The 27256-nt window shown below is 38.6% G+C and overlaps 1 protein-coding gene across 3 annotated transcripts; it reads right to left on the reverse strand.

The window, feature by feature from the left end:
• Positions 1–787: 787 nt before the first annotated feature.
• spopla (speckle type BTB/POZ protein like a) lies at positions 788–12412 on the reverse strand. 3 transcript variants are annotated; one of them, XM_034134410.1, is made up of 12 exons: positions 12225–12412; positions 10911–10993; positions 8869–8986; positions 8397–8518; positions 7901–8052; positions 7661–7788; positions 5959–6136; positions 4681–4736; positions 4338–4460; positions 2972–3114; positions 2805–2858; positions 788–2304 (listed from the first exon to the last, which is right to left on the reverse strand). In XM_034134410.1, the coding sequence occupies exons 3-12, from the start codon at positions 8944–8946 to the stop codon at positions 2160–2162; spliced, it is 1179 nt and encodes a 392-aa protein (XP_033990301.1). In that variant the 5' UTR covers positions 8947–8986; positions 10911–10993; positions 12225–12412; the 3' UTR covers positions 788–2159. The 3 variants fall into 3 exon arrangements, with proteins under 3 accessions (XP_033990301.1, XP_033990302.1, XP_033990303.1); XM_034134411.1 differs by lacking the exon at positions 12225–12412 and adding an exon at positions 11950–12197 and having other exon boundaries at positions 2160–2304; XM_034134412.1 differs by lacking the exon at positions 10911–10993 and having other exon boundaries at positions 2160–2304; positions 12225–12406.
• Between the last annotated feature and the right edge of the window lie 14844 nt (positions 12413–27256).

Below are 27256 nucleotides of genomic sequence, written 5' to 3' on the forward strand. Positions count from 1 at the left end.
GAGTTCAAAATATATTTTCACAAAATAGTGATTCCTTTGTCTCAAAATATCAGTTATTTATGGTGGAAATGGTGGTGTCTGTATTTTAAGTGAGGACACTCTTCTGCAGCCACACTTTGTTATTTGGGCTCATATGACGGGGCTATTTTCACACAAATTGACCAATTTGACCATGCCCACATTTATATTAAAGCATCTAAAGTTCTGGCACAGTGTAATTGTCCACCGCCTCTTTAACAACCTCGTTTCCTATGACAGAACACATTTCCAATTGTGACCACGCCACTGCAGGCATCTCCTCTTTCAAGCATAACAGCTAGTGGAGGAAAGCGAAAGAGGAAGATAAAAGGTTGGAGAGGCATCCTAAAAGCATAGATGGTATCGGGTCTCTTCCTGGATCTGTGCCGAGAGGGGCGGACGGGGATCAGCGCGCCGCTGATGAAGACGTCTCTGTTCCAGCAGGGAAGAGCGGCCCTGTGTTCACTTTAATTAGAGTCTGTGCAGAAACATTCACACATAACACAAGAGGAAGAGAGGCCTTTCATGTGCTGTAAAGGTTCAACATTAAACATGTTACTATGCTAATCCAGTTCGAGCACATTTTCTTTTGATTATCTCAGTGTTGTTTTCTAATCTTGCATTTAAAAAGGGGTGAGAGGGAAAAAAATAATAACCTCAGCCTGACACTCGCGTCCATTAACATGGTCATTAAAAATGAAACAGTTTGGAAAATAATCACCATTCCTTCATGTCTTGTCAATGGATTCAAACAAGAAAAAAAAGGCTCTTCTTCAGGCTGCTGGAAAATGGTTTAATGGGTTAATGCAGGCATTCTTGCAGACAACATCTTCATCTTTTTGCTTCCAAACAAAAGAAGTTTCAACATCTCGACATGACTCTGAATGATGAGTAATATCATGTAAAAACGATGCTACTCTTTTAATTTACAAAATCCTCTGAAGTGTCGGTCACACCACACTACATACGAGACGGACTGAATAAACATGACAACCCCCCCCCCATTCAAACACAGAATAACATTGCCAGTAGAAGTGATGCTCAGCATCCTACAAATATCCAAGCATGTTAGAGGAAATTGTTTTTGCACATACTCAATCCATGTCATTCTGCACAGAAATGTCAGATAATTGCAGAAAAATAAATTGTTAAAAACAAAATTGGTACTTGGACACTTTCTTTGACGATAACATGACCATGCATTAGTTTCTCCACGTTTTAGTTAACCACAATATATTGAGAATATATAATATCTGCAAGGTGGCGATACTAAGGACAGAAATTCTCAATTTAATCTATAACAGTTCACAGACGTATGATCTGGAATATGCCGTTCAGATGGGAGACTGAGTAAATACTTCCAATGTTTTAATATATTAGGGCCAAAGTATAGACACTTTCCGTCTCACGTGTACTTTAAGGGTTGACTTCATAATGGCAGATTACATCTTTTCCCCACAAATACGCAATAGAACAGACTTTCTTGTACACTGGTCTTCTGAAGATGGTTCAACTGTCATTTACATAGAAATGGTGCCATCAATATGGGGCATACACATCTTTTAAAAAGTGTAAAGAACTGACCTTGCACTGAAAGTGTTCATGCTTTTTAATGTCTAGTCACAAAACGGGCTAAACATTACAAATATATAATATTTCCCATTTAGTATAACCTTTGTTACGTTCCTATAGAACTCCATATCAAAATGACTATTCATGGGAACTAGTGCAACCTGGAGGAGGCCTGGTCTTTGTGACAAGGCAGGCACAGAGTAAAATAGACAAAGTACTCCGGAGCAGCTCCAGAGCAATGGCAGATATAGTAAGGCCATTCCTTTTTTAAATTACAGGGGAAAAAAGAGTAGCAGACAGCTTGACTTGCTACCCGGGCTGAACAGATTTCAGTTGGGGCAGCAAAGCAAGCAAGCAACACCAATTTTTACCAAATTGTTTTCCTCCCGATCTGCTGATGTCAGTCGTCCAAGTGCCAGCCTCCCCAAATCCCTGGTCAGAAAGCTCCACTCTTCTGTGTTCAAGTGTGTTCAGTTTTGGTGGAAATAAAGAGTGGTACCCTCGCTAGTCCTTCCTTTGTAAACCCATGCTTCACACCTCCAGTAAAGTCCTGGGGCACAGTCGGGCGGTCAGGACTGTTTTAGGCGTTTCCTGGGAAGACCAAAGGGTGGGCACTGTGCTGAAGCCAGGGCGCGGAAGGCCTCGGCTACCAAGTGGGGGTGGGATTGGATCATTGACTTCCAGCCTGCAGTCTCCATTATGTCTGTAGCATGACTGTAAGCACAGGCGAAATGGAGTTAAGACATGACAATGTGCACATTAAAAATCAATAAGCATAAATGAGATGGTAATGACAAAGCAAATAAGGGGCACTTGATTCGAGTGTCGCGTGGTAAACTTGAAAAGGGCCATTAGCGCTTTCTGTGCATAGGTTGAAATTAATGTGGGAATAGAAACCACACCGTGGAATACAACAAAGACAGAAATAAGTTTAACATCTCAAGGTGCCCTGTGACAACGCACTATATCACCTCAGAGAAAAGCTTTCCTTTGCTGCCTTCTTTTTAGAATTCTCCAAAATATTCAATTTCCAGGGTTTATCCAGCTATGAGTCTATTAATAACTTGGATACAAAGATATGGAGCTTCAAACTGAAAAGGCAAATAGCACTCTGTCTGCCCGGGCTAAAACAATGAATTCTAATGCATCTGGTTGGGAGGAGAGATAAGAGGGTGTTATTCATCTTGTGTCACATATATCAGCTAATTACATACTTGCTATTCCAGTTCTTTCCATCTTTACAGCCCAGCTGTCTCAGGACACTGCACCTATGGCGAGGAGATAAAAAGGTAAGCATTCAGGGCGGGTAAACAGAAATGGCAGCAGGAATTTATCACTGGAGGTTTTTTTTCTTTTTTTTTTCTCTTTTTGCGATACTTGCCTGTTGATAAAATCTATGGCTTGTGCTTTGAGCTGCTCGGCACTGTGCAAGTCTGCGAGGATGAGGGTGTCGGCCACGTTCTCCACTGAAAGGCTGTTGCACAAGGCCTCCTCACACATGACCTTTAAACGCTCCAGAGCGTACTGGGGTCGCGGGGGAGAGGAGGGACACAAAAAGCAGTTGTTACACCCTTGATGCAAATTTGGGTTAGGGTTTTGTCTAAACTATTCTGAAAACAACTAGTTGACCAGGATCCAAAACCAGCTGGCTCCTTCATGTGTTTTGCAAGGTTTACAAACAGGAATTACCTAGTTAACCCACAAGGCATATCTGATTTGACTCTAGCAATGATTGCGATGCTTTTCGAGTGAGAAGTAGGGCTGTTGCTCAAATGTCTGGTTCTCTATTCAGTAATAAGCCAAGAACAAATTCATGATGAGTACTTTATTCTTGATCTAAGCCTAAACAAGGGGAGTCTGTTATTAAGTGAAAGAATATTGTATGTCTAGAAAAGGATTTGGGAGCTCATATGATGCTTCAGTCACCGAAGAAATATTTGAAAAACTTGCTTTTGTAAAGTAGCATTGATTAGAAATAAAACCTCACAAGCTGATGAAATGGGGCTTTATAATGTTTACATCCACTGGAAATATATTTTTAGAAGAAAATCCGATCTGGGGACTGAACAGCATATATCTTATTTTGCCTATATGTGATGTCATGTAGTGTTTTCTTAAGACATGAAGTTATCGTAAAATAGTTTTTTTTTTTTATACATTTCTTTAAAAGATATTTATAATTTGTACCCTGTATGTGTACCCGTGTATCCCTGATGTCAATGTTTTGTGTATATAATGAAGGTTAGCATATATTATCTTGAATAAAAAAAAGGCATAGCAAGAGTTCCCTAGACAAAAACAGAGTTTCTTTGTCATGATGTTATTCCCATACTGCCAAGATTAAACGCCATTTCAGTAGCATGCTCATCGTTTGTACACAAAGATAATGGCTGAGAAATATTTAATTATTGATTCACACATGCCCTAGCAATCCATTCAGTAACGTAAATCTGTTACAGTCTCAAAACATTACATTTCAAGCCTTCCAAACACACAGTAGGATGTGATGAAGATTGATGGTGCTGTATGAAATGATAACTTGTACACACTTAACCATCATGTTCTATGAGATGAGAAAATGAGCCTTTTAGCTTTATTGAACTTAGTGCTGGCCTGTTCACTAACTGCAGGCTCCAACAATTCATTCAATCAGTATACTTAGCACACCACCCTTTTTCTCAAATGATGAATTGTTTTTTTTACACTAACATTCTTCAGACTTGTACATTGCACAGGATGACACTTACTTTATCTGCAGCTGCCAGCAAATTGTCTGCCATCTTCTCCAGGTTGGGGGCCTTTCCTGTATAGATGAAGCCCATCATTTCCTTAAAGACATCCGGGTCTACGTCACTGATGTCAACACGGTTCTGCAAGGGAACACAAAAGGTTTCTTTTATGTTGCACATGTTGGAAAAACTCCCAGAAATAAGACTCACTAGCACAGAGTTAAGACGCGGCTACATTTTATACACGACAGAGCATTAATGTCTGTATATATTGGAACTGTTGCATTTGTGGCACAACATCAAAATATTAGCAAAGTAGCATAAGCCTTGACAAAATGCAGTTGTAACTAATTATTCTTACCTTTTTACTCTCCTCCATTTCATGTTCGAACATAGCATTGAAGACAGGTGACCTCGCTGTTGAAAATAAATAAATAATAATTAAGCACTTCTGAATATAATGACCAATCAACATCTTACTAAGCACACCAAATGTATCCTGATTTGTATTAATAGGCATAAGACACAGTTGTCTTGTAAAAATAAAAAGGTTCAGTTCTGATCTGGAATCAGTTTTGAACTATGACAGTCTTAAAAAGTCAAGCTAAATCTGTATAGCTGCCACTTTGGCCCAATCCCAAACCACGCCCTACCCCCTACACACCGTGACGGAGTGAACTCCGTGGAGTGACACTCGCAGCTCAACGAGGCTCCCTCCTGTCAGATGGAGGGAGTAAATACAGCGGCAAGCTTTGAAACAAACTCCCCTCTCTCCGGCAGAAACAGGAAATGCCGTAACTGTATGTAACAACGGTTTCAAATCAGCTTCTCTTAGACAAAAAATAAAAAAAATTAATAACTAAAATAAAACTCCAAACATCTTTAATTGTGTTACTTTTTTGTAAAGCTATTTTAGTTTTAAACCTGATGTTTATAAGCTTCTTAGTTTTTTCAACAGTCTGTAAATATACACAACTTTATAATAAAATGCACACATTTACCTTTTTCTAGACTAAACACAGGTATGATCCTAAGTTAAAAAAATATGAGGTTATCATGAGGTTGTTAACATCGCAATGTATCAGTGGATGTTTGCTGGAACTACTAACAGCGTGTTTCCTGACGGACACACACAGCATTGAGACCGGTCAGGTAGAGACCGGTCTCCAGTCAGCACCGCTGCAGACTCGCTGTTTGAGGGCTTGATAGCCCACTCCTCCACCCCGCTCCACACTCGTTGGTTTGGAACAGCACTTAATGTGGTGGACCCTCCGCGCGAACGCGCAAACGGAGGGGTAGGGTGTAGGGGGCGGTTTGGGATTGGGCCTTTGTCAGCATTTTCCCCCTGTCCACTGCAGCTGCCACCATGTCTAATGACGACACGCAGGAGAGGAGAGCAGCCTCTCAATCTGCTGGATCCCAGCGACATCTGGGTCAAGCAGGGCAACGCAGGGGTAGTGGGGATTAGAGCCAACTGCAGAACTAGTCTACAAATCAAGCCGGGAATACAGACCCTCTGTAGCCTTTCCAGGTGCTTATAACTCTTCACCAGAGGCCATTAAGAAGAGGAGTAGACGTGTCTTGCTAGGGCCGTTTCGGGGGATTCTCTCCCGTTTGCTGGGTCTGGGGCCGGTCTTACCTGCGAGGATGGATTTGTGGGCTTTGAACTCCTGCCCCCCCACGTAGAGGCTGCAGTCCGTGAAGCGTGAACACTCCCACAGGTTCCCCAGGTCATCAGACAGCTGACACTCCGGTACCTTCAGCATGTTCATGTTGGACTGGCCCGAAATGTTAACAGAGTCCTGGACAACGCTTACCTGTACAGGGGAAACAGCACAGAGAGAACAAAGTCTCATCAACAACCTAACAAATCAGGCAGGAACTATATTTGACGGAATAGGATAACAGTCCAATTAGTTTGAAATTAGATCCATTAAAGCATATTTTTCAAGACTCTGCAGTTGGAGGACTTTGGATATTGAAATAATGAACTTTGCTGAAACACCTAATTGATGAGAAAAGGCATTTTGTCGTTAATTTGAATGCAATTTGTTTATTTGTTTAAGTGGCAATTTCCCTGGAATTGTTGAATCTGTGTATCTGCAGTCTGGCACACCGTCTGCTTCTGGTAGTATTTGGCCAAATTCATTTAAATCAAAATCCATTGACACCTCATTTAACTTGTCCTTTGTAAGAAAACTTCACGAGACATTTATTCTTCACGACACCCCGAATTCAATTATTTCCAAAACAAGTATCGCTGTAAATGATTTAAGATGGGGGAAGCATTCCACTTCCTAAAAGCTTAATGTCATCTGAAGCAAATGTCACCGGTGTGTTTGTAGTTAAATGGCATGGCGGCTTACACTCAGGTGTAAAAGTGGTCATGATAAGAATTAAGAGACTCCAGCCTTGATTCACTTAATGTTAAACCAGGGGGATAAATGCTTCAATGCAACAGGGATTAAGAGGCTTCATCAAAGAACGAAGAATGCAACAATTTAGTCATTTGTATGCCAAATAAAAACAAAACAGCAGCTCAGAAATATGGCACTGCATGCAATGATAGGGAATGAGGAAAACAGAAGCGTCACAAGAAATATCATAAAAAAGGTAGTTGCGATGAAAAAAAAACCAACAAAATGTATAAAACTACGGCTCGTTTGTATCAATTCGAACTCAGAATCATTTCCAGTACAGATAAAAGCATCAAAGCATACTAGATGGCACATTTTCTTCCCTAAAACGATAAATGATACAGAGATTGCCATGACCTTTGGACAGATCAGAGTATGGATGGGAGGTGGAACGTGTGCATACAACATTTTACATCATGTCAGAACAGTGTTGCACAGCAATATTAGCTGCATTTTGGGTCAAATAATGGCATTCATAAGATATAGTCACCACCTCACAGTTGTGTACCTACGTCAAAAGTTTCAGCTTACATCCATCTGACCAAAATGTCAACTCTTTATATTTGTATCCAGACAAAACATTTGTGCAAAACCGTCATATGAATAATTGAGTTATGGGAACAAAAAAAAACATTCTGTGAAGTCACAGTGACCAAAATCAAATTACTTCATTATTCTGAATGTGAAAAATATCCTGTTTGTTCCCGAGATAACGTGTTGACAAGAAAAGGTACAGAAGTGAGGTCACAGTGACCTTGACTTTTGGTGCCCAAAATCTAATCCTTGAGTCCACTCCAGGCTGAGCTTTCACTTTCTCAAGAATAGGGGGGTGTTGAGGGACAACCCAAAAACGTCATAAGGCAAAGAGACTGTACTTCTTCATATTAAGAGTCAATTCAAAGGCAAGAACTGTAGATGAATTACCTCACAGAAGAGGGTGAGCTTGTCATCCGGTAAGAGGCCATTGGCTTCATCAAGGAGGAAATCTCTCCTAATAAATTTTTTGAAACCCCAGTCTTTGCCTTGGACAAATCTATATGCTCTTTGGCTTTCTGCAACGAGAAGAAAATAAAACCATGTCTTGATATTGCATTGAACAAAAAGGAAGTATAAAAGTATGTAAGTATAACTAGACGTGTTGATGTTCTGATTGCTTGTACTCACCCATTGCTTTTGTCTCTTCTCTTTTAGCGTTCAACAACGAAAACTTGAACTTAGCTCTGACTTCACTTTTTGGACAACTAACAAGGAGTAAATACAGTGACAGATAATCTTTGCTTTCATCATCGAGTCCCTTGGGATTGACTCGCAGACACCTGGAAAAGAAAACATAACACATAAGTCACATCTCAAACTAGGACGACAACAGTCTGCTTTTAGCACTTTAGTGAGAACGCGAGACTGTGACGAGCCTTCAGGGGAGATTCTCTCTTGGTTTTAAAGGCAGTCTAATTATCACTTGTGTGTAGAGTTCCCACAGTGAAAGAAAACATGCAGACATTTATGTTTAGGTAAATACAAGGATATGAAACAGTTAGATAAATGCAACAAGCTAATGATAATCGTATGTGGTTTTACAAGCCAACAATTGTTTATAAACTATCTGGGATTTTCGCATCGTTCAAAATATTATAGTCAGAGGTTTTGCTTGAGTACTGACCATTTCATCTTGTCATTTGGGCCAGAGGAGAAGGTGGAGCTCTTCAACACCTCCCCCATTTCTTCTCTGCAAAAACTAAAGTTGTTTATGGTCCACATGTACGAAAACTTCACCACTTTGACCTTGAAAGAAGAAACATGCAGAACCAATCAGACCAAAGCTCTTTGTGTTTTGGTTTCTTTCCTTTTTTTAAATATAGTCAAAAGTAAAAGAGGAATATAATGGCTTGTCATGCCAATTCAAGCTCTTTCAATAAAATAAAAAGAAACAATGTCTGACAATCCACCCAGGATTACAGTAATTTGTCAAAGTTAACATTTCGGCAAAAAAAAAAAGGGCCTGCCCTGTAAACATAAATAGCATAAACTAAAAAGCTCAAATCAAATGATTGGTAGTGTGATACTATTTAAAAACATAAATTGAACTTTTTTTTAAATTGAACATGATTTGATGAGTTTAGTTCTGTCCATACCTGTGTGTAACACCAGCTCTCTGCCACAGGTCCACTTGACATCTCCCCAGGAGGGGGAGGGGTGGGAACCCGTGACATCACTGGCTTCGGGGTACCACTCACTTTCGTCCTTAAAGCACTAATCATTCAAAAAGAAGAAGTAAGATTAATTTTGCCCAAAAGAACAACATCAATTACACGCAGGGAATAGATTCCCTGATAAAACTGCCAGGTCAAAGTAAGCCAGACAAAACAAAGATGGTGAAATTATTCACATAATTTGTCAAATTCAAATGCTCAATGTATCCTAAAGTCTTGTACTTCAATGACACATCACATCACATTTAGGAAATCAGTTAGTAGCATAAGAAGAAGAATGTAAATGCTCTCTATTGTAAACTTTAGTATGTGCAGGGATGAGTATTGCAAATGTAACCATGGTACATAGTAAATAAAATGTTTGTGATATGTAATAAAAGTGCTCACTTAAATGTAGATTCACTGCAAAAACAAAGCCTCTTTCCTTTCACAGCCCCTTACTATGCAGCCAAATAAATGCTCATCCTTACCTCTAAAAGAAGCTAATCTCAATAAACCAAAACAACCAATGAAATGACATTCCTGACACAATGCATACAAGGGTGTGACAAGTGGTAAGTCTGTATTATTCCCAAAAAAAACACTAAGAAACCAACAATTAGCTGCAGCCAACTTGGCCTCAAAAGGTGAAAAAATATGCATTGAAGGATATTCTTAAAACAAAAGACAGGCGTTAATTTAAACAATGAATGAAAAGTCTTGCTTGCTATAATTATTCCTCCATGTAGTTTTGGCCGTTATTTGATCCCTTCCTAACACTTTCAGTCCTTCCTTCTTTCCTTCTGTCACAGACATTAAAGACTTTTTGGGCTGCAGTGGATGGATAGTAAAAAATAAATGGGAATTGTGTACTCTAAAGACCTCCACTTTGGAAGATACACTCGTCTCAGCCAGCTGCTCCTATTGGCTTCAAGTTAATTCTGGAATATATTTCTAGAAAAACGAGGACTGCAGGTTTCACCCTCATAACATGCAATGAAACTCACTAGAAATAATTTCTGCAGGTAAAATTAGTTTGAATAATCAATTGACTATAGTTTTACTCGAACATCCCTTCCTAGATACATGAATACTAGAGCTTGAAGTGTGATTCAATGAAGCGGTGTGCCAGATTGAGCAACAAGTTCACCTGAAGAGACTAATCTTAGATTGCAAAGATTTTTAACAACATGTAGGCATAATCTCCAAGCAATTCATTTTGAAACAGAAGGAGAAATATAGGTTGCCATCTTTTCAGTTGACCTTGCTAGTGAGCCTGTGGCGATTATGGTGATTAAAGCAAATGCAACATGTTGTTTTAAGCTATATAGGCAGCCATTATTTTACAGGAAAATGCCACATTAATTTCACTTCAGTGGCAAAACTGTTAAGTCATAAGTATACCCAAGCCAACGCAGGAACTGCTAAGTTCACACAGGCCATGATTGCTATAGCAGAAACATATTTGTAAATATGTTATGTTCCCTCCTAGCTTGAAACTGAAGAGACATCTCCTCTCCTCTTACAAGTGTCAGATCCTTCATCTAAGTACCTAAGCCTCCTAACCCCATGTGATTCACAATATACATGTCCTGTAAAGTAAACGTGCATGTGTCACTGTTGTTCTTCATGTGTATACACTGGGTTACTTTCCAGCTTTTCCACTATTTACATTAACCTTGTTTTTTTATTGTAATCTTGTTTGCGGCTATAAATATGTGTTACCTCATAATGAGTGAGATAATGTGCACTGAGGACCATGTATGCAGGGACTATAAAAGGATACGGTGTGTATGTGCTTTTAAATCTCATGAAGAATATATAATACTGATAGAAAGTAGGAACATATTTAAAGCTAGTGATAATGCAGATATTTGCTAGCAATGACAAGTTTAACAACTTTTGCAGAATAAAAAAGCAACTAAACATCTTTAGCTATAATATGTCAACAGAATCCAGCAGAGAGGAAATTAAAGCTTCATCACCTCTTGAATGGTTGAAATGTACAAAGATGCAATGTTTCTAAGTTATCACAGGATCCCCCATGGCCCCATCTTCATGTTCCACTCTAGGAGGAAAAGAATAGAAATGGACACAATAAACCTATCTTAAAGTAATCAAAGTGAGCCTCAAACGTTATTGAAACCTCTAACAATAACGTCACAGTTCTCACATAAACCAGAACTGAGACATATACTTGGATGCAAATGATCCAACTGACAATAAAGTGACACCACTTGAAAAATAGATCTTTCAAACGAGTGAAAAATGCCACGTTATTAAAATTGAGGGCAACAGTTAACGTTGAGATAGCAGATTGATAGCCCACAGAGCTAGGCCTTAAGCATGTTAAATGTTAACTGGTTTTGTACACTTTATCGAATAGCCTAGCATACAACTGATTGTGCGGCCTATTAGCCAGATGGTTAAATTAGCTAACTCAAAATTCACCTGCAACTTTGTTTGGCTAACACATTAGCATGAGTCGTGCAACATCGCCCAACACAACAGAAATGATGCTATCAGAAGAGGCAACAAGCTAGTTTGCATAACGTTAGTTTGGAGTTGGATTATCACATCTTTAATTGGTGCACAGCATACTTTAGCCTATATACTTTAGCACAGCATACTTTAGCGGATGTGTCTACCATTAATACAGAACATCGAAACCACTAGAAAGTAACAGCTCAATAATAGCGTAGCATCAGCTAAAGTGTCAACATTAATCTCCAAAACATCATCAATATCTCTTTACGGTTTTACTTCATCGCACTTGCCGTCCTTTACAATTGTAGCTAGTTTAACCAAGAATGATATTTTAAAAGAAAAACCATTACATTACGTGAATGTGTCAACTGTGTGTGAAAGACGTATTTAGCTAACACAAGCTAACATTAATGTTATAGCAAGATTAATGTTAACTTCACTTTAGCTCAGACCGCAATTGTAGCTAACACTGATCAGCTACCTTAGCACAAATCACATTAACAATCAATCTGTTCACATATAAGACGGCTGACTTACATTAGTTACGTTACGCATTGTTGCAACACAAACAAGCTGAGGATACCTCACGTTATATTGGTAATGTGCTGTTTAGACACCGCATTACCCGGTGTAAAACAAAGGGCCTTCACTGATCCCTGTGACAGGATGCTAACTACCGAGCTAACGTAAACCCTCACGTTTTGGTACAATCTGCTGGTGGGAAAACAACAGCGGCTAACTAGCAGCTAGCCGAAGCTAATATCTGCACTGGCTGTTCACAAAAAGTTTAAAAAGACATAGTGACTGCGTACCTTTCAATTTCATACTTCCATATATATCGAGTAACGCATATAGCTTTGTGTCACAGTCGCTCCTTTCACCCTCCGTTACTTTAAACTCTTTTTCACTCAGTCTCTTCACAAGGTTTCTTTGTCTAATTTGTATCTGTGCTAGCTTACATCTGTCTAGCTGGCTGGTAGCTTTACAGGCTAGAAAATATATCGGTTGCGCATGCGCGAAGTTGGATCACATCCTGCTTTTTCTCATTTTATTCGCTTTTTCAGACATAAACATGTGTTATTATTTAATAGTTAACAATATGCAACTATTAAATAATATAAAGGATAATAATACAAATTATAATAATAATAATTAGAATAACAAGAATGATAATAATAATAATAATAATAATAATAATAATAATAATAATAATAATAATAATAATAATAATAATGATAATAATACATTTAATAATAAGAATCATGAATATGATTAATATGTTCCTGAATTAAAGTTATATTCACATAATATAACTTTATCATTCTTAATATGAAAGGAACTTACATTCAAAGTTTACATTCATTGAAGAGCTCCACTAAAGTACACTCTGAAAATGGCTTCTATATGCATTTTTCTTTTAGCCAAAACAATTTCTATATAAGTATCATGTACTTTTTATTTGTTTTTGGTCCCTGTTGATGAATATACAATTATTTGTTATGTTATTTAAAGGTGCTTACATGAATCAGTTTGTATGTTCCTCATGGACCTTAAATACTCACTGGGACAAAAATATAGACTTAGTGTTTTTATTTGGCGATTTGGTACAGTTTACCCCATAACAACATAAAAACTACAAATTCAAGGACATTCTGTTATTCTTAGGCTAAATGTTGCTATTGAAGTCAAACAGAAAACATTGTCCTTTAGGCGTATAGGTCAGTCTATGTGGGATTTCATGTCTCTCTTTTGTCAACACTCCTTTGAAAATAATAATGAGGTTGAGTTTACAACAAATGCTAGTCTCATAATGTGGATATTATGTAGTGTCTTTCTGGCAATCCCCTCACTTCCTTAAGGGGATATTTTAAGAATGAGGGTATTTGGGGTTAAGGATTTGGATAATAGGTTACTGCTCTTTCGAACGGGGTTACAATTATTAATGTAGTCAGTTATGTCACATGAGGGTCCTTATAGGAAGAAATGCAAACAATGTATGTGAGTGCAGGGGGAGTGCTCATCATCTGCCTATTATAATAGCCCATCTTCATGGCTAGAGACACTTACAAAAAAAGAAGCCTTGATATAATGTAGCTTATACGAATGATGAAACCCCCTAACTGCAGCCTGCCTTCACACTGTCTCTTCTGTCTGCTTCTGATGTTTCTCGTCTAGCAAACACAAAGCAGCTTGGAGTAAGCCATTCTCTGAAACAATAGTCTATAATGGCTCCCTGTAGGCCTGTGATAACTAATTCCCTTTCAGATGGATGGACACTGTGCTGCAGAATGAGCGATAAATGGCTCCTCTGCACCAATCAGTCCACATTCATGTACAAGTATGGTACAGTGTGTGAATTTGTGCGTTATTTAGTGACAATAAACACCAGGAACACCTATGAAAGCCAGTTAGGGTACGGTCAAATAAACTGTAAATACAGCAGCAAAATGTCACATTTTGATACCGAAGCCCACATCAAATATCTTTCATATCACAGTGACGATTCTCTGACTCATCTTGAAGCAGAAGGAATTTATGATAAGATCACAGTAGAAGAGATACAGCAATGCTTATCAAGAATTTCAATCAGTTTAATTTAAGGGCAGGGAAACATGCTGTACTGAAGTACCGACGGACAACATCTTCCCACAATTCAAGAAAATGGAGACTCAGGAATAATCATTTAATTGCATTTATCTGCTATTCTTTTAAAAGCGCTGACATTGAATCAGTAGGCGCGGAGCACAGCGTGAGCACCTTAATACTGAGCTCTTTTTTTTTAAAGTTTCATATCAGTTTGATTGTCAGATTTCTATTCTCGGCGCATGTTTGGCTCCAGGATGAATAGCACTGAATACCTGTTTTGTGTCTTTGTCCTATATTTGATTTGTTCATCAAGTATGAAAAGCCCTCTGCATGAATGTCTCCTTAAACAATGGCTGTGACATTCCCCTACCTCCAACCTACAATAGAGTTCTAATTAGGAGGATCTCCAAATACTACTGATATTATTCATTACAAGTTCTCAATGCCCTCAGTGATGGAGACTCATACAGACAGAACTTATGAGCAGGAAGAAAAAAGGCTGCGGTGGAAAGACGAACCCCGGTGACCTTATCAGAACACGGCCGTACAGATGTCGAGAGGAAAATTGAGTCTGACATTAGTCACACTTTTCTGCAGTGTCTTGGAAATAAAGTCATAAAACTGAACAAAGAGACAGCAGAAAGGACCAAAGATTCCAATTTCATCTAATTTGATTACATCTAGGCAATAAGATATATGGTAATACCCAAATGTTGAGATGATGGATATGGAAAATTAGCCATTAGTTCCCGAAGAAAGTTCTTAAAATACCATCGTTTCCAATATCGAAATTACTATCAAAAGATAAAGTCATTTTTTCTTCTGAGGAAGTGAAGTATTTTGGGATAATGTGCTGATATTGAAGTTTTTGTTGTAGGCTATATCTTTTTTAAATACAGTCTATGATCTTTTCCTCATATTTATTCATATGTTTCAGAACACCTTTTGCAAAACTCAATACAAATAAACTGCATTCTGATCTATTTAGTTTCTTGTCATAACACAAAATGTATTCATCTGTTTTGCCTGTGATTGATCCATGGATAATTTTGAGTGGAAACCTTATGTTTCGATGTGTTGTATCAGTGTAAAAAACAAATAAGCAACACACTTTATTGTTTCATTCACAGCATGCACTGCAAGAATCCTTTTGAGCATATGATTTTTCATTTGAATATGGCCGTGAAAAACGATTAATCTTATCCCAACTACATAAAATGCCAATAATTCCGTGGGTTGTCATTAACACTGTCTACTGCCTCACCTTGAATCCCCTTGCCAAACTAATCACACTGGTGTAAAGAGAATGCATGGAATATTTCATGAAAAATATGCAAATCGGAATTAAGTATTCCCTTCTTACTAAGAAGATCATTTTTTTTCTGTCTCTGTGACATCCAACGTGTCCTTTACCTCTTTTCTGTGGGTATGAGAAGTTTGTGTAGTTGACGAAATATAAATAAAGTTGCTGTAAGGTTCATTGTGGTACCAGTTATATCACAAGCTTTATTACATAACACGCAATGTTGTGGAATTTTGCACTGTAAATTGCCAACCAGTGTTACAGTAGATGCTGTTCACTGTCAACATTCTTTCTCCTTCTACACACACTTGTAAAGCAAAAATAACACTTCCTCAGGGAAACCCAGTCTCTATTATCATTTGTGTTTGCCTTAGTCTTTTTAACCCTGAAATTGGCAAATGAATTAATTGCTATTTTCTAATGTGTATAGGCTAAGAATGGCCAAAATTCAAGATTTGTCTTCAAAATACCACTTTTCTTCATCTCCTGTGATACATTGCAAAGGTATACATTTATATATTATTAAACCCATATTTGATCTATTTTACACCCATGTTACACTGATATAACACCATTAAAACACCCAAATTACACGCTTATAACACCAAAATAACAACCATATTACACAAAAAATAAACAATATTACATCAATATGACACCTGTATTACACACATTTTACCTCCACACCTATGCTACGCCTTGACAAAGCCTGTAAAATTGATCCCATAGGATACCGAAACAATTTAAGGGTTAATACACAACAAAGTAAACAGCAGGGGTAGTGGTAGTCAAGCAGCACTTATATGTCTGCATGTATATGGGCTGCCAGGCAAGAGCAGAAAGCCATATAATCCATAGGCAGATTTAAGAATAACTTCACACATACAGTAATAAGCTTGATCCAGTGTAATCCACTATTTTCCCTACTATCATGCGTATAGCTTTTTTACTCAAACTCTGTTAAACGAGTAGATATAATGTGACACTGATAGTAAGGCAATGAGGGTTCACCTATTTAAAGATAATCCCTTTGCGAAATGTAAAGTTTCTTAATAAATGCAGGTTTCCAGTGGCAGACGGAAAGTAAACATTCAGTAGACATAAGAAATGAATTTATTCTTGTGGCGTGTGATCAGTAAAGGTCTGCGTTTGAATTTTATTCAGATCATTGAAAATCTGAATTCCACAATACCGCTCTCAGTGCCCATATGTGAAATGTGCAGCTCCATTAAACCTGTGCGTTGGACCGGGACTCCCAAGATGTAATCACTGAGTAAGCTTTGAAATCCTCTTTTTCCCTCTTATGACCCTATAAAAAGAGAGATTTCGCCCCTTTTAAGGAGTTCTGCTAACACTGCTTTTCAGTGGACAGAAGTAGGACTTCCTATGCTGCTATGTATACTATTTGTATTAGTAAAATGCCTAACAAATTATCTTTAAGCATATAAAACTACATTATAAAGTTACTATCCATATGCATGTCCAATTATAACCTGCATGTGATTTGAGAGTTGTTTTTAAATGTGACAATTCAAAAGGTGATTTGTGACATCTCGAGGGTTATAACACCAGAGTTGGCAGAGAGAACTTGCGAGGGGAGTGCAGGAGGAGTAATGAGATTAAACAAGACTTCTTTTTCCATTTTCATTCTGCTCAATTAAGTGCTTTCCATGTTTTCCTTCCCAGCAATCTTTGAGTCTTTTCAGGATTTTGACAGCCCTGATTATGTGGCATCGAGCAGATGCTCTGTTGCAAAGATGTCCAATGACAATTATTGCTATTCTTCATAGCTCATTTCCCATGGAGCAGAGAGAGAAATTGCACACTTGCTCTATGTTATTAATAGTACCGCTTGGTATGGAAATGAGACACTCATTTAACCAAAAGGGCTCCATTTTTATTCTACTTTGATTATCAAATGAAGTATTACATTTTTGTACTATTAATTACTTAAAGTTATTATTAGTTTTAAGATGAACACATTTCAACCACATTCTTCCATATGTCAGTTGATTAAAGAGAACTAATCTAGTGTGATAATTGTTCCATTATTCTTTGTCCATTTAACAAGATAATCTTATGTACAAGTTTCAAGCTTGTTTGTTTGTTTGTGTGTCAATGTAGCTCCAACAGCAACATAACATTACATCTGTTATCGGTCTTTGAATTAGCTCTGCCCCCGAGTAGCCCGAAAACCTGGGGGAAAAAGTGTGACTATTAAAGCAACTTTTGGGATGAGCAGTAACATTTGTTTACTTTCTATTATTTAGTATATTGGCAATGTTTAAGTTTGAAATCAACATGTGGTACTGTAAACTCAATCAAGACTTTACATTTTTTAACAAAACATAAAAACAAAATTGTGAAAGAGATATTGTGCAACACCATTGTACTGACTGTTGTAAGAAGAGTGAATGGATTTGAGTGATCGTGTTTGTTTGTATGTGTGCGAGTGCCACGCAGTGTGTTTCTTGTATGCAGAGTTTTTTTGATTCCACATTGATAATGCATTGTGTATTATGGATGTGCAGTTCATACAGTGTAAGAACAATGGCTCATGATTTGTTTTGTTGACTGTGTATTCCAGCACACAGTTTCTGAATCAAACAATGACAATAACATTGATTATAACAATTTGATTAGATTTTTATTTACAACTGAACAAGAACAGTGTAGTGTGTTTTAAGTGACTGAAATGTACAAATAACAAAACACTAGTAAAGTTTTGTTGCAAATCATTTGCTGATATTGAGTTAACAGACTATTCTGCTGACAGTTAGCATTGCAGCGCTCTTTATCTGTTGTTTGTTTGTTTTAAAGGCTTAAAGTCTTGTCTACAGGGTTAAATAAGGTAAAAGATGGCCAGTGAAGAATATTTGACTCAACAAATAGATACACTTGTCCCACTAGCATCACTGGCTTAAACAGCATTGATGTAATCAACTGTAACATTTTAAAGTGACTGTTTTTTTTATTTTGTAATATTGCAGCCACAGTTACCAAGGCAAATGAAGATGTTAAATCTAGTTATGCACTGCTGTACATTCAGCATCACATATTTGTAAACAATGTGCCGTCTGCATGTCAGAATTGAGGATGATTGGCTGCGCCACTAGAGTTAGAAATAAAACATCATGACTTGATGACGAGCGTCTCTTCTCTCAAGCAGGGATCTGATGATAACCTGTCATTCTTCTGGTCTGCTACACTCAGACACTAACTGGCTGCCAGGACCGGCTTCTTCATGACAAGCTCATGTCTTCTCTACCCTTTCATCTCCTCGCTACACAAAAGGGAGTTTAGAAGTCTTTTTATCCATGCCTGGGGGTACAGTTCCGTGTCTGCCAAGAGAGGAATTCAACCAATTAAGCCTGTGGTACTACGCTTATGAACCATGAATCACAGGAAGCTTTTTAAATGTTTTTCAATATTTCGTTCTGCATAATTGGCTCTTTTGACTCATCAAAAACCTCAATAGTCAAATGTTACACAACCTGTTGTTCAAATGAATGTGAATCATATGTTATGCATATTTCATGGTTATAGTCTGTATTATTATGTCTAATAGGAAAGCTCTCTTATTATAATATTTATTGTTTTTTGATTACTCCTTGTTACAATTACATTTAAACACCAGCAATTGAAAAATAGGCGAAATGTGCAGTGTGGATGAATAGTACATATGCCTGACTGACAGGTGTACCATAACATAAAAATATTGCTGATAGTGACATCATGGTGACCCTGAAGTCCAGAAGGTACATACGTGTTTTGAGATCTACATTTGAATAAAGCAGCAGATGTGCAAAAACTAAAGAAAATCAAGCAAGTTTTGCAATTGAGATTAAAACCAAAACACATTAACCTCTATACCAAAGACAAATAATCAACAAAAGTGAAAAAACAAGCAAACATAGAATTTAAAAAGCAAACAGAATGTAAGCAGCATAAATGTCCTCGTCTCCAACCATCTCTTTGTACAGTATGTTCCTGTTACCCTCAACTTATAACTGTCCAATGAAGGATGAAATGCCATCTTGCTTTAAAGGTCCCATGTCATGCTTTTCCGGTTATTACCCGTCCCCTTGTGTGTTATGAAGGTTTTTCTGCATGTAAACTGTCTGCAGAGTCACAAACCCTCAAAGTACACCCTGTAGCGAGTAAAACTCTAACACAGAAAATACCTGTCTATGCTGCCCCAGAACGCCTCGTTGGAGATTTCTCTTTTTCCATTGTTTTCTTCCTGGGTACAGTGACGTGCCCATACCCAAATGGACCCATTGGTCCAAATAGACCAATCCGTGGAGCCGTTACGTTACGTCTGCGGAGCCGTTAGGTTAAGTCCGTGGAATGGTCCAAATGGACTAATCAGCGAACTTCCTCACACACACACACACTCAAACTTTTCTCAGCTGCAGCTCCGCCGATTTCTCCTCCCTGAGACAGCGGGACGTGGCGAGGCTGTGAGTCGGTGTGTGAGCACACACACAAACTCCCAGCCAGGCTGCGGGTGTGTGTGTGTGTTCGGGCTGGTTTCGGGCTGGGTCTGGCTGTGTCTCGCTGTCTCGCAGACGGCCACTGTGCTCATAGGGAGGGGGGGGCAGGAGCTCCAACAAGCCGTTTAGGACAGAGAGTGAATACACATACTATACAGAGATGCTGTATGAGAAACCAATGTGATTTTGGAAAATTGCACAATATAAATCTATTCTAGTAGACCTCAACAATGGAATTATGATCAGTAGAAATGGCCATGACATGGGACCTTTAAGTAACATTTTTAGTCTTCAAATATTTCTATTTTGGATGGTACTTGAACTGATTCTTCCTCCACCCCACTCTTTCTCTCTTGTATTCACTCCTTGTATTGCATTTGCAAAGCACATAGCCTTGCACAGAAGAGATACCCAGCATGGATGCATTACTGAGAGACTGTCGGTGAGCAATTGCTGATCTTGGGGAGTGATAAAGAGAGCCGGGCTGTCTGGAAGCTGAAAAAAGAGACTGGAGAGAGCCATGGAGCATATAGACCAGGAAGGTCACCAGCTGCCAAAGAAGGGCCAGACCATCTCCAGAATGCCCTCCGCCTCTCCTCTATTTACTGACACTGACGACGTTGGAAACTTGCAGCGGAAGAGCATATCAGGATGTTTAGGACAAAGAAAAGTAGAGAATCTACTTAAACAAAAGAACGATTCAAAACCACGACACAGTGATCTTGGCCTTGAACACATGGACGCTGGAAGTGGATTGATTAGAAGATATGCAAACGCGATAATCCGCTGGACATCCTCCCTATCTCTATACCTTTGCATATGGTCATTTTAAGGACACGCTTATCTCTCCCAGCAGAATTTACCATGCAAATAGATTTGTTTCCTAACAACCCTTGACTAAAACTTCCCTACATTTGCATTTGTTTGGGATACAAGTCACATTTACTGGAAAACATGTGCATGTTTGTTGTAGCCTAAAGCTTTTTGGTATTCTAGTATTCTAGTATTTACAACTTTTTGTCAGTAGCAATCAGTGTGTTTTATAAATCAGTATTTTCAAAATGATATTGAATTCAGTCCTCCGTCATCTCATCTCTTTGTGATTCGACAGACAATTGGATCTGATTTTGGATCTCTTTTCCTATTCTTGCTACCAGATATTCAGCCGTCTTTAGTCACTTATTTATCTGCAGGCTTCCCCCAATCACATTTCTAGGCAGGTGCATGGCTGCCCTCCACAAATTACGTCCTGGATAATTTCATATTGATTAATGCAGATGCTTTCCTCTTGGCTCTCATACCCTACCTGCAGTCTATTTGGTATAAATTACCGGAGCCATTTTGCTGCACAAAGCCAGCCCTCTCCAATAAGGTGCTGGCTCATGTGTCGACTGGGGCCCCCAAACTACCCCTCAGCCTGCAGGAACCACTAAAGCTTTTAATTGCCTTCTGTGCAAATGGTCCTTATGCACTTGATAAAGTATCTGGAAAGTCAGGCACCGTTTGGTCGAGGCGTAGGGGAGTCTGTGCACTCACAGTATGCGTGAACGAGAGAGAAAGTGTGTGAGAGATAGGGAGAGAGAGAGCGATACGAGTAAATAGATAGTGAGACTTAGTGGCGGCCGGTCCGTGAATCCTATCTATGATATTACAACCATTAGGAGTATGGTGTTAAAGCTACCCTTTATGAGAGCAGTCACCACTCAGCAAAATACTTGAATGGCCCAGCTAGTGGCCCATAGGATTATTTCCTTCTGTGTACATTCGCTACAGTAGAGTGGCTGATAACCCTGGGTAAAGCGATAAACAATCAAAGTGCGGCTTCAGTGGAAATGATTGCATTCTGTACCCTGCCCCAGAGATGGGGGCCATTATTAACGTGGGTCCTGTCCTGACAATGCTATTTTCTGGAAGGTAATTGCAGATTCAGATCTCTAAGAGGGCCTGACTGAGAGTAAATGCCACCTCTTTAATTACGGTCTCCTCCACGTCTCCTCTATTGAGCCGCGGAGATGTCTATCGCTCCACGGGATCCTGGGGAAAATGACTCTAATGGGAAATGACCAGTGTCTGGGAAGCCAGCTCAGATTAGAAGCGACGTCTCTAATTGATGGCTAAAGAAATCCCTGGTCGGATGACTGTGAAAAGTCACTTTGGAGCAAATGTAATTGGAGTGATTGGAGTTCTAACAAGAATCTGTGGATAATCTCTCCTGATTTAAGCTTGTGCGAACGCAGACAACAAGCTCAATGAGACGCAGCACAGCATGAACTATTGTAGAAATTCACAAAAGTCAGAATATGACACCCCTTACTTCCGATCATACTGGATAAAGTCAAGGGGACACTAGATTTGACAATGTCAGGACCCATCTAGTGTTAAATGGGTTTATTCCTGTTGATTATTTGAAAGAGGATAGTATAGTATAATTTCAATGAACCTGGCCTGTATTTATATGTGCAGTAACACCTTGTGCATCGACTATGTCACTAGACCTTTAAGACTGTCTGCAGCCTGCTTTTTGTGGATGTTCACCAGCTCTTGAATCCATCACAGCTTCCTGTCAGTGGTAACAAATTTGCTGCTCTTTCCGACTGTCCGGTCATTAGTTGACATTCAGGTGCAGGGCAACGGGGTCTCTGAGGTTCTCCAACTGCTGCGAAATGTTGGAATGACAAAATAATAACAACATCTGTCTTGTGTTCAGCGGTATTGACATAACATTACAGGTACCAAATTGTTTGTGTTGTGAAGTGTGTCTCGGAGATACCTCAAGCTTATGACTCCTAAAGCTCCAGACTGTGTCAGGGCTTCCAAGAGTTGATGGCTGATGGTTGACTGGCAGACAGATATGTATTGGTGTAACTAGATTTGACAGTGGAAACAAAAGCGCCTTTGTTTTTATTTTAGTATGTGGGCGAGTGTGTGTAGGCATAGTTTTAGGTGCTGGCTAACTTAATAATGACATTGACATAATTGTATGTAAATTAGACCTGCATAAAAGTCTCCCCTCCCAAGTAAATAAACATATTACAAATTGTTAAAATAAATGGAATTCTGCTGTTATAATATTATCTTACCTAATACCTAGTGATTTACAACGTGTAAGTCGAGACCCCCGAAGGGTTGTCAAATAAATCTTCAGTGTAACAAGACATTGGCAGTTTGTTAAACTGAAAAATGCAAAAGTGAATAGAGGGTAAGAAAGTGTTGGTTTATCTGCTCTAATTTAAGCAACAAATGCTGCTATTTTACTAAAGTTGTATCTAACCTAGCATTGTGTCCAAGGCCAAGGTTGGTGGGTTGTTTAACTACATTATTTTAAGGGGTTACACACATTGTTAAAGAAGCCCTGTCAACAACGAGCACATCGCCTGTGTAGTATTTCCCGTCTGAAGGAAGCTGGTCTTGTATGTTTTACTAGAGTAAAAGCTAACACGGATTTTGGAAAGTGTAAACATCCGCGTAACAAGCCAACGTTTAATGAAATGGCATTAAAACACACTTTTTGGTAGTCGTTAAAGCCTTCTCTCTTGTAGATACGATTACGATTTTAATCAGTCTGATCTTATGTATATCTTTCCTCGTCATACTCTAATACCAGGACGAGCTATGTTGTTTTAACCAACAGATTAAGATAGCATTAGCTTAATAAGCTAGTTAACTAAAGCTGATGAAATCTGGCAGTGATAATTTAGATTAAATTGATCCTCAATATACACCTGTTGAAGAAAACTTGACAGGTGTATCGTTTGAGGGGTGGTAGCCATTCTTTGAGTGCTGGAATTTAGAATTTTAAAAGAGGATTGGTACACATGGGTGTGCTGTCTGCAGTTGACTGTCATCACCAGGATTGCTGAAATACAAGGTGATACATTTTGAAAGTCGTTCCTCTCTGCCATTTGTAGGTGTGAATTTACAAAATTGTCGATTGCATCTTTTATAAGATGGAGACTGCCCCAGAGTGCAAAGGCTTAATTCACGGGAAAATGTGAGCTCCCTCTCATATATGTATTTTGAAATTATTCTCATTTCTACCTGCTCTCAAAGGTCAACATTCAAGTCTTATTCAATGAGTATTTACTGACCTTGTCACCTACTTTGTATTGGGTGTGGACAAATGAATTAGGATTCAAGGGCCTCGGTAATGGAAAAGTGTTTTAATTTCCCCCTGACATTAAGGTGTTGTGCCTCATAGGCATTTGGTGGCACATTACTCGGCGCCTGCTCTGTGGCTGTGCCACTGCCCCTCATGTTCCACTTAAACACTTCAATCACAGCAAAAGATCAAAGGAGCTGTTAAACTAATCAAGTGGAGACACAAGAGATGAAACTCCCCCTGTATTCAGTGTTTTTCCTATTACTCTCCTTCTCCCTCTCTGCCTCTTGCTCCCTTCCTATAACCCTATTAACGAACACTGTAAATTCAAGTAGGAGGTTTGCTTGCTCAATTGTCTGCAACATATATAGAACAAACAATGATCCTAAACAAATGGGCGTGTATTCGCTATGAGCTGCACTATTGAACAAGGAGCGAGAATCATCTTGGGAGTGTTCTACCCCTGCAGTGCTTAACGACAGGGAACAACAATTTCACCATCATCCTCTGCAGTAGACTCACAGTGCTGTGTAGTACCTGTATAACATGGAATGTACTTATAGCTATTATTGGTGACAGCTCCATTAAAACAGGATGTGTTTAGTTCTGCAACAACCGGTAGTTACATCCCCTGTTGCATCAGATCAAAAGAACGCATGTACTCTCTAGAATTATTAAATTCTAATGACACAAATAAAGCCATAGGCAATAACGGGTAGAATGAAATGAATAAATCTGACAGTAATATATTCATAGAATTCTGATCTGTATCTACTCGCAGACAGCAAACTTATAAGAAGTAGCATTGTGAAAGATGTCCTATGTAACCTATACTGTAAAAAGACAAGCCCCAAACTGAGTTTGAAGCTGTGTGGTTTCATAATAAAACACTTTGAGGTTGAAGGACAGTGTATAGCGGCCCTTAAGAGTCCATACTCCAGCTTAATAACACCCCGGCACAGACCCTCTGCCACTTTTCACTAGCTCTCAAAAGGCTGCCATATTGGATAATAACTTGTTATCAAGCAGCTGAAAGAGAGGTAGGTTTTGGAAGGAAAGGTCAGGGGGTGAGCTCCCTTTTATTTTCTCCCTGAAGAAAACAATCTCAGCGGTATAACACATCATTTTGCTGTTCATTTAAAAAATGTCTAATGGAGGTTATAAGAGACTTTCTGAAAAAACAAAGACATATGCAACCATTTGCAGTAATACATAATATAAAATTAGATTCAGGTTCAGTTATTCCCACGTTGTTATGCTGCAGTTAATAAAGCAGGATAAACACTTTGTGTATATCACCATTGCTGCAGGCCATTGCTTTCGTAGACAGGGGCACATTTTTTATTATTTGTTATTTAACCTTTATTTAACCAGATAAAAAAGCATTGAGATCAAATCTCATTTTCAATGCTGACCTGGCCAAGAAGGCAGCAACGTTACACATAACACATAACACAAATATATAAAATACAGAGAACATAACTAAGAAAACAAAAGACAAAAAAGCAGTCACTACATTGTGCACATTAGGACAGTAAGAAAGGTACACTACTTATTACTGCAAGAGCAGCTGGTGGTAAGGACTTCAGACAACTTCAATTTAAAACATGCTATTGAGACAAGTGCCCTCAGTTTTAGGCTTGATTGAAGGTCATTCCAAGACCAAGGACCATAATAAAAAAGACTCCTTTTTCCAGCCTCAGTCCGCACGGGAGGAACCTGAAACCGTATCCAGGCACTGGATCTGAGGTTATAAGAGTCACAAACTGGAGCAAATCTGGCACATATGTACAGTGGAAGCTTACCTAAAATGGCTTTATACATGAATAAAAACCAATGATGTCAACATGATGACATCTTTGAACATTGTACTCTTTTTGAGAGCTTCATCAAGCCCAGATTTATCATTTGTTTTCAAGTGTGACCTATATACTGATATCTTGTTCCAATTTTAGAATTCATTTTTGGTTTAATGCAGAAATTTAATGTAGTGGAAAAGGGGTTAATTTGACAGGTCTTTACATTTCGTTCAGTAATTAAGTGGCTTCATTTAGGGGACTAAATAAAGCAAACAATCATTGAAAACATGCTATCGCAGAAATAAACATCTGCAGCAGAACTGAAATGAAGCAATTAATGGTGAAAGACAGAAACTCATTAGTTTAATGGGGAAATTACGAAATAGAGTAGTGCCTAGGGTGTTTTTGATGCCATTGTCCGTTTGTTGGTTTGTTTTTTCTGATGATAAATGTGGCTGCATTAATAATATGACAAATGTCCTCTTTGTATTTCTCCAATTCCTTAACTCTGTAATCATAATTACAACTTTTGTTCTATATTTGAATAGTGTCTGGTGGAGATTAACTAAAAACATTTTAAACAGTTACCTCAATATTGCATTTTGTTCAGCTTTCAGGAAAGTGATTTCAGGACACTGTCTTCCAACCTAAGATAGGCAAGACTGAGAACAACAATTATAAGCAAAAAAAGTGGATTGCAGACAGAGAACTTTCGATCTGATTACAGAGGAGGGAAAGTAGCTATTGACAAGGCACATAAACCTTTTGGAGCTCTGCTTGTAGTCTCCTTCTACCAGTCCTTTCACAGGGAAGTTAATGATGCTGGCAAGAAGATGAATCACCTCAGACAGCACACAGAGCAGCTCTGACAAGTGAGCACCGGCGAGTCTGACACCTGCAAGTACCAGAAGAAAGACTAATAGTCATGTCAGCTGCTACCTGTAGGAGTTGAGCTATGTCTGTCTGTGCTGAAAGAAACTGTCCCTCTGATTGTAGGTGAACAGCAGCCTGAGGGATACGGCTGCCTGGACTTTAACAAAACATAAAGCCGTGATGGCCAATGAGAGGAAATGTTGGGTGACTTTTTTTTAACGTGTTTTAAGACTTTGAAGAGTTTAAGGGAATGCGTTGTTACATGGGGCATGATTGGTTAAAATGTGTGTGCTGTAGTTTATTACAATTATTGAATCAAGAGCTTGCTTTCTTTTAATACCAATATGCCATGTTCAATATTAGGGAAATGACATAACATAATGCAAAAGAAAGGTACAATGTTATGTGATTATGCAGGTTTAGCAAAGAAGGCATCTTGGAATTCAATGTTTCAGTTTATGTAAGCGTCATACAGATTAAGTGGAGTGTTAAAAGAACGTGATACAACATCTGAAATGTTGTCAAATAGTGTAAAAATAAACATGTTAATAAAGGATGTAATTTAGTTGACAAACAGGTACACAACTACCACAGCATATACAGTACTTTACAGTTACTTCAATATTCAAAATTCTATTGGATTTATATCTGGATGATGAATGTAAATCCAAATTAGAATTTTGCTTTA

This window comes from Trematomus bernacchii, unplaced genomic scaffold (genome assembly GCF_902827165.1).
Source record: "Trematomus bernacchii unplaced genomic scaffold, fTreBer1.1, whole genome shotgun sequence".
Classification (NCBI taxonomy): domain Eukaryota; kingdom Metazoa; phylum Chordata; class Actinopteri; order Perciformes; family Nototheniidae; genus Trematomus; species Trematomus bernacchii.

Coding starts and splice junctions, on each gene's coding strand:
- spopla (XM_034134410.1), bottom strand. CDS start 8,946: ATGTCACGGGTTCCCACCCCTCCCCCTCCTGGGGAGATGTCAAGTGGA. Junction 8,053..8,396: donor CCAAATGACAAGATGAAATG/GTCAGTACTCAA, acceptor TTTCTTTTCCAG/GTGTCTGCGAGTCAATCCCA. Junction 2,859..2,971: donor GCCATAGATTTTATCAACAG/GCAAGTATCGCA, acceptor TCCTCGCCATAG/GTGCAGTGTCCTGAGACAGC.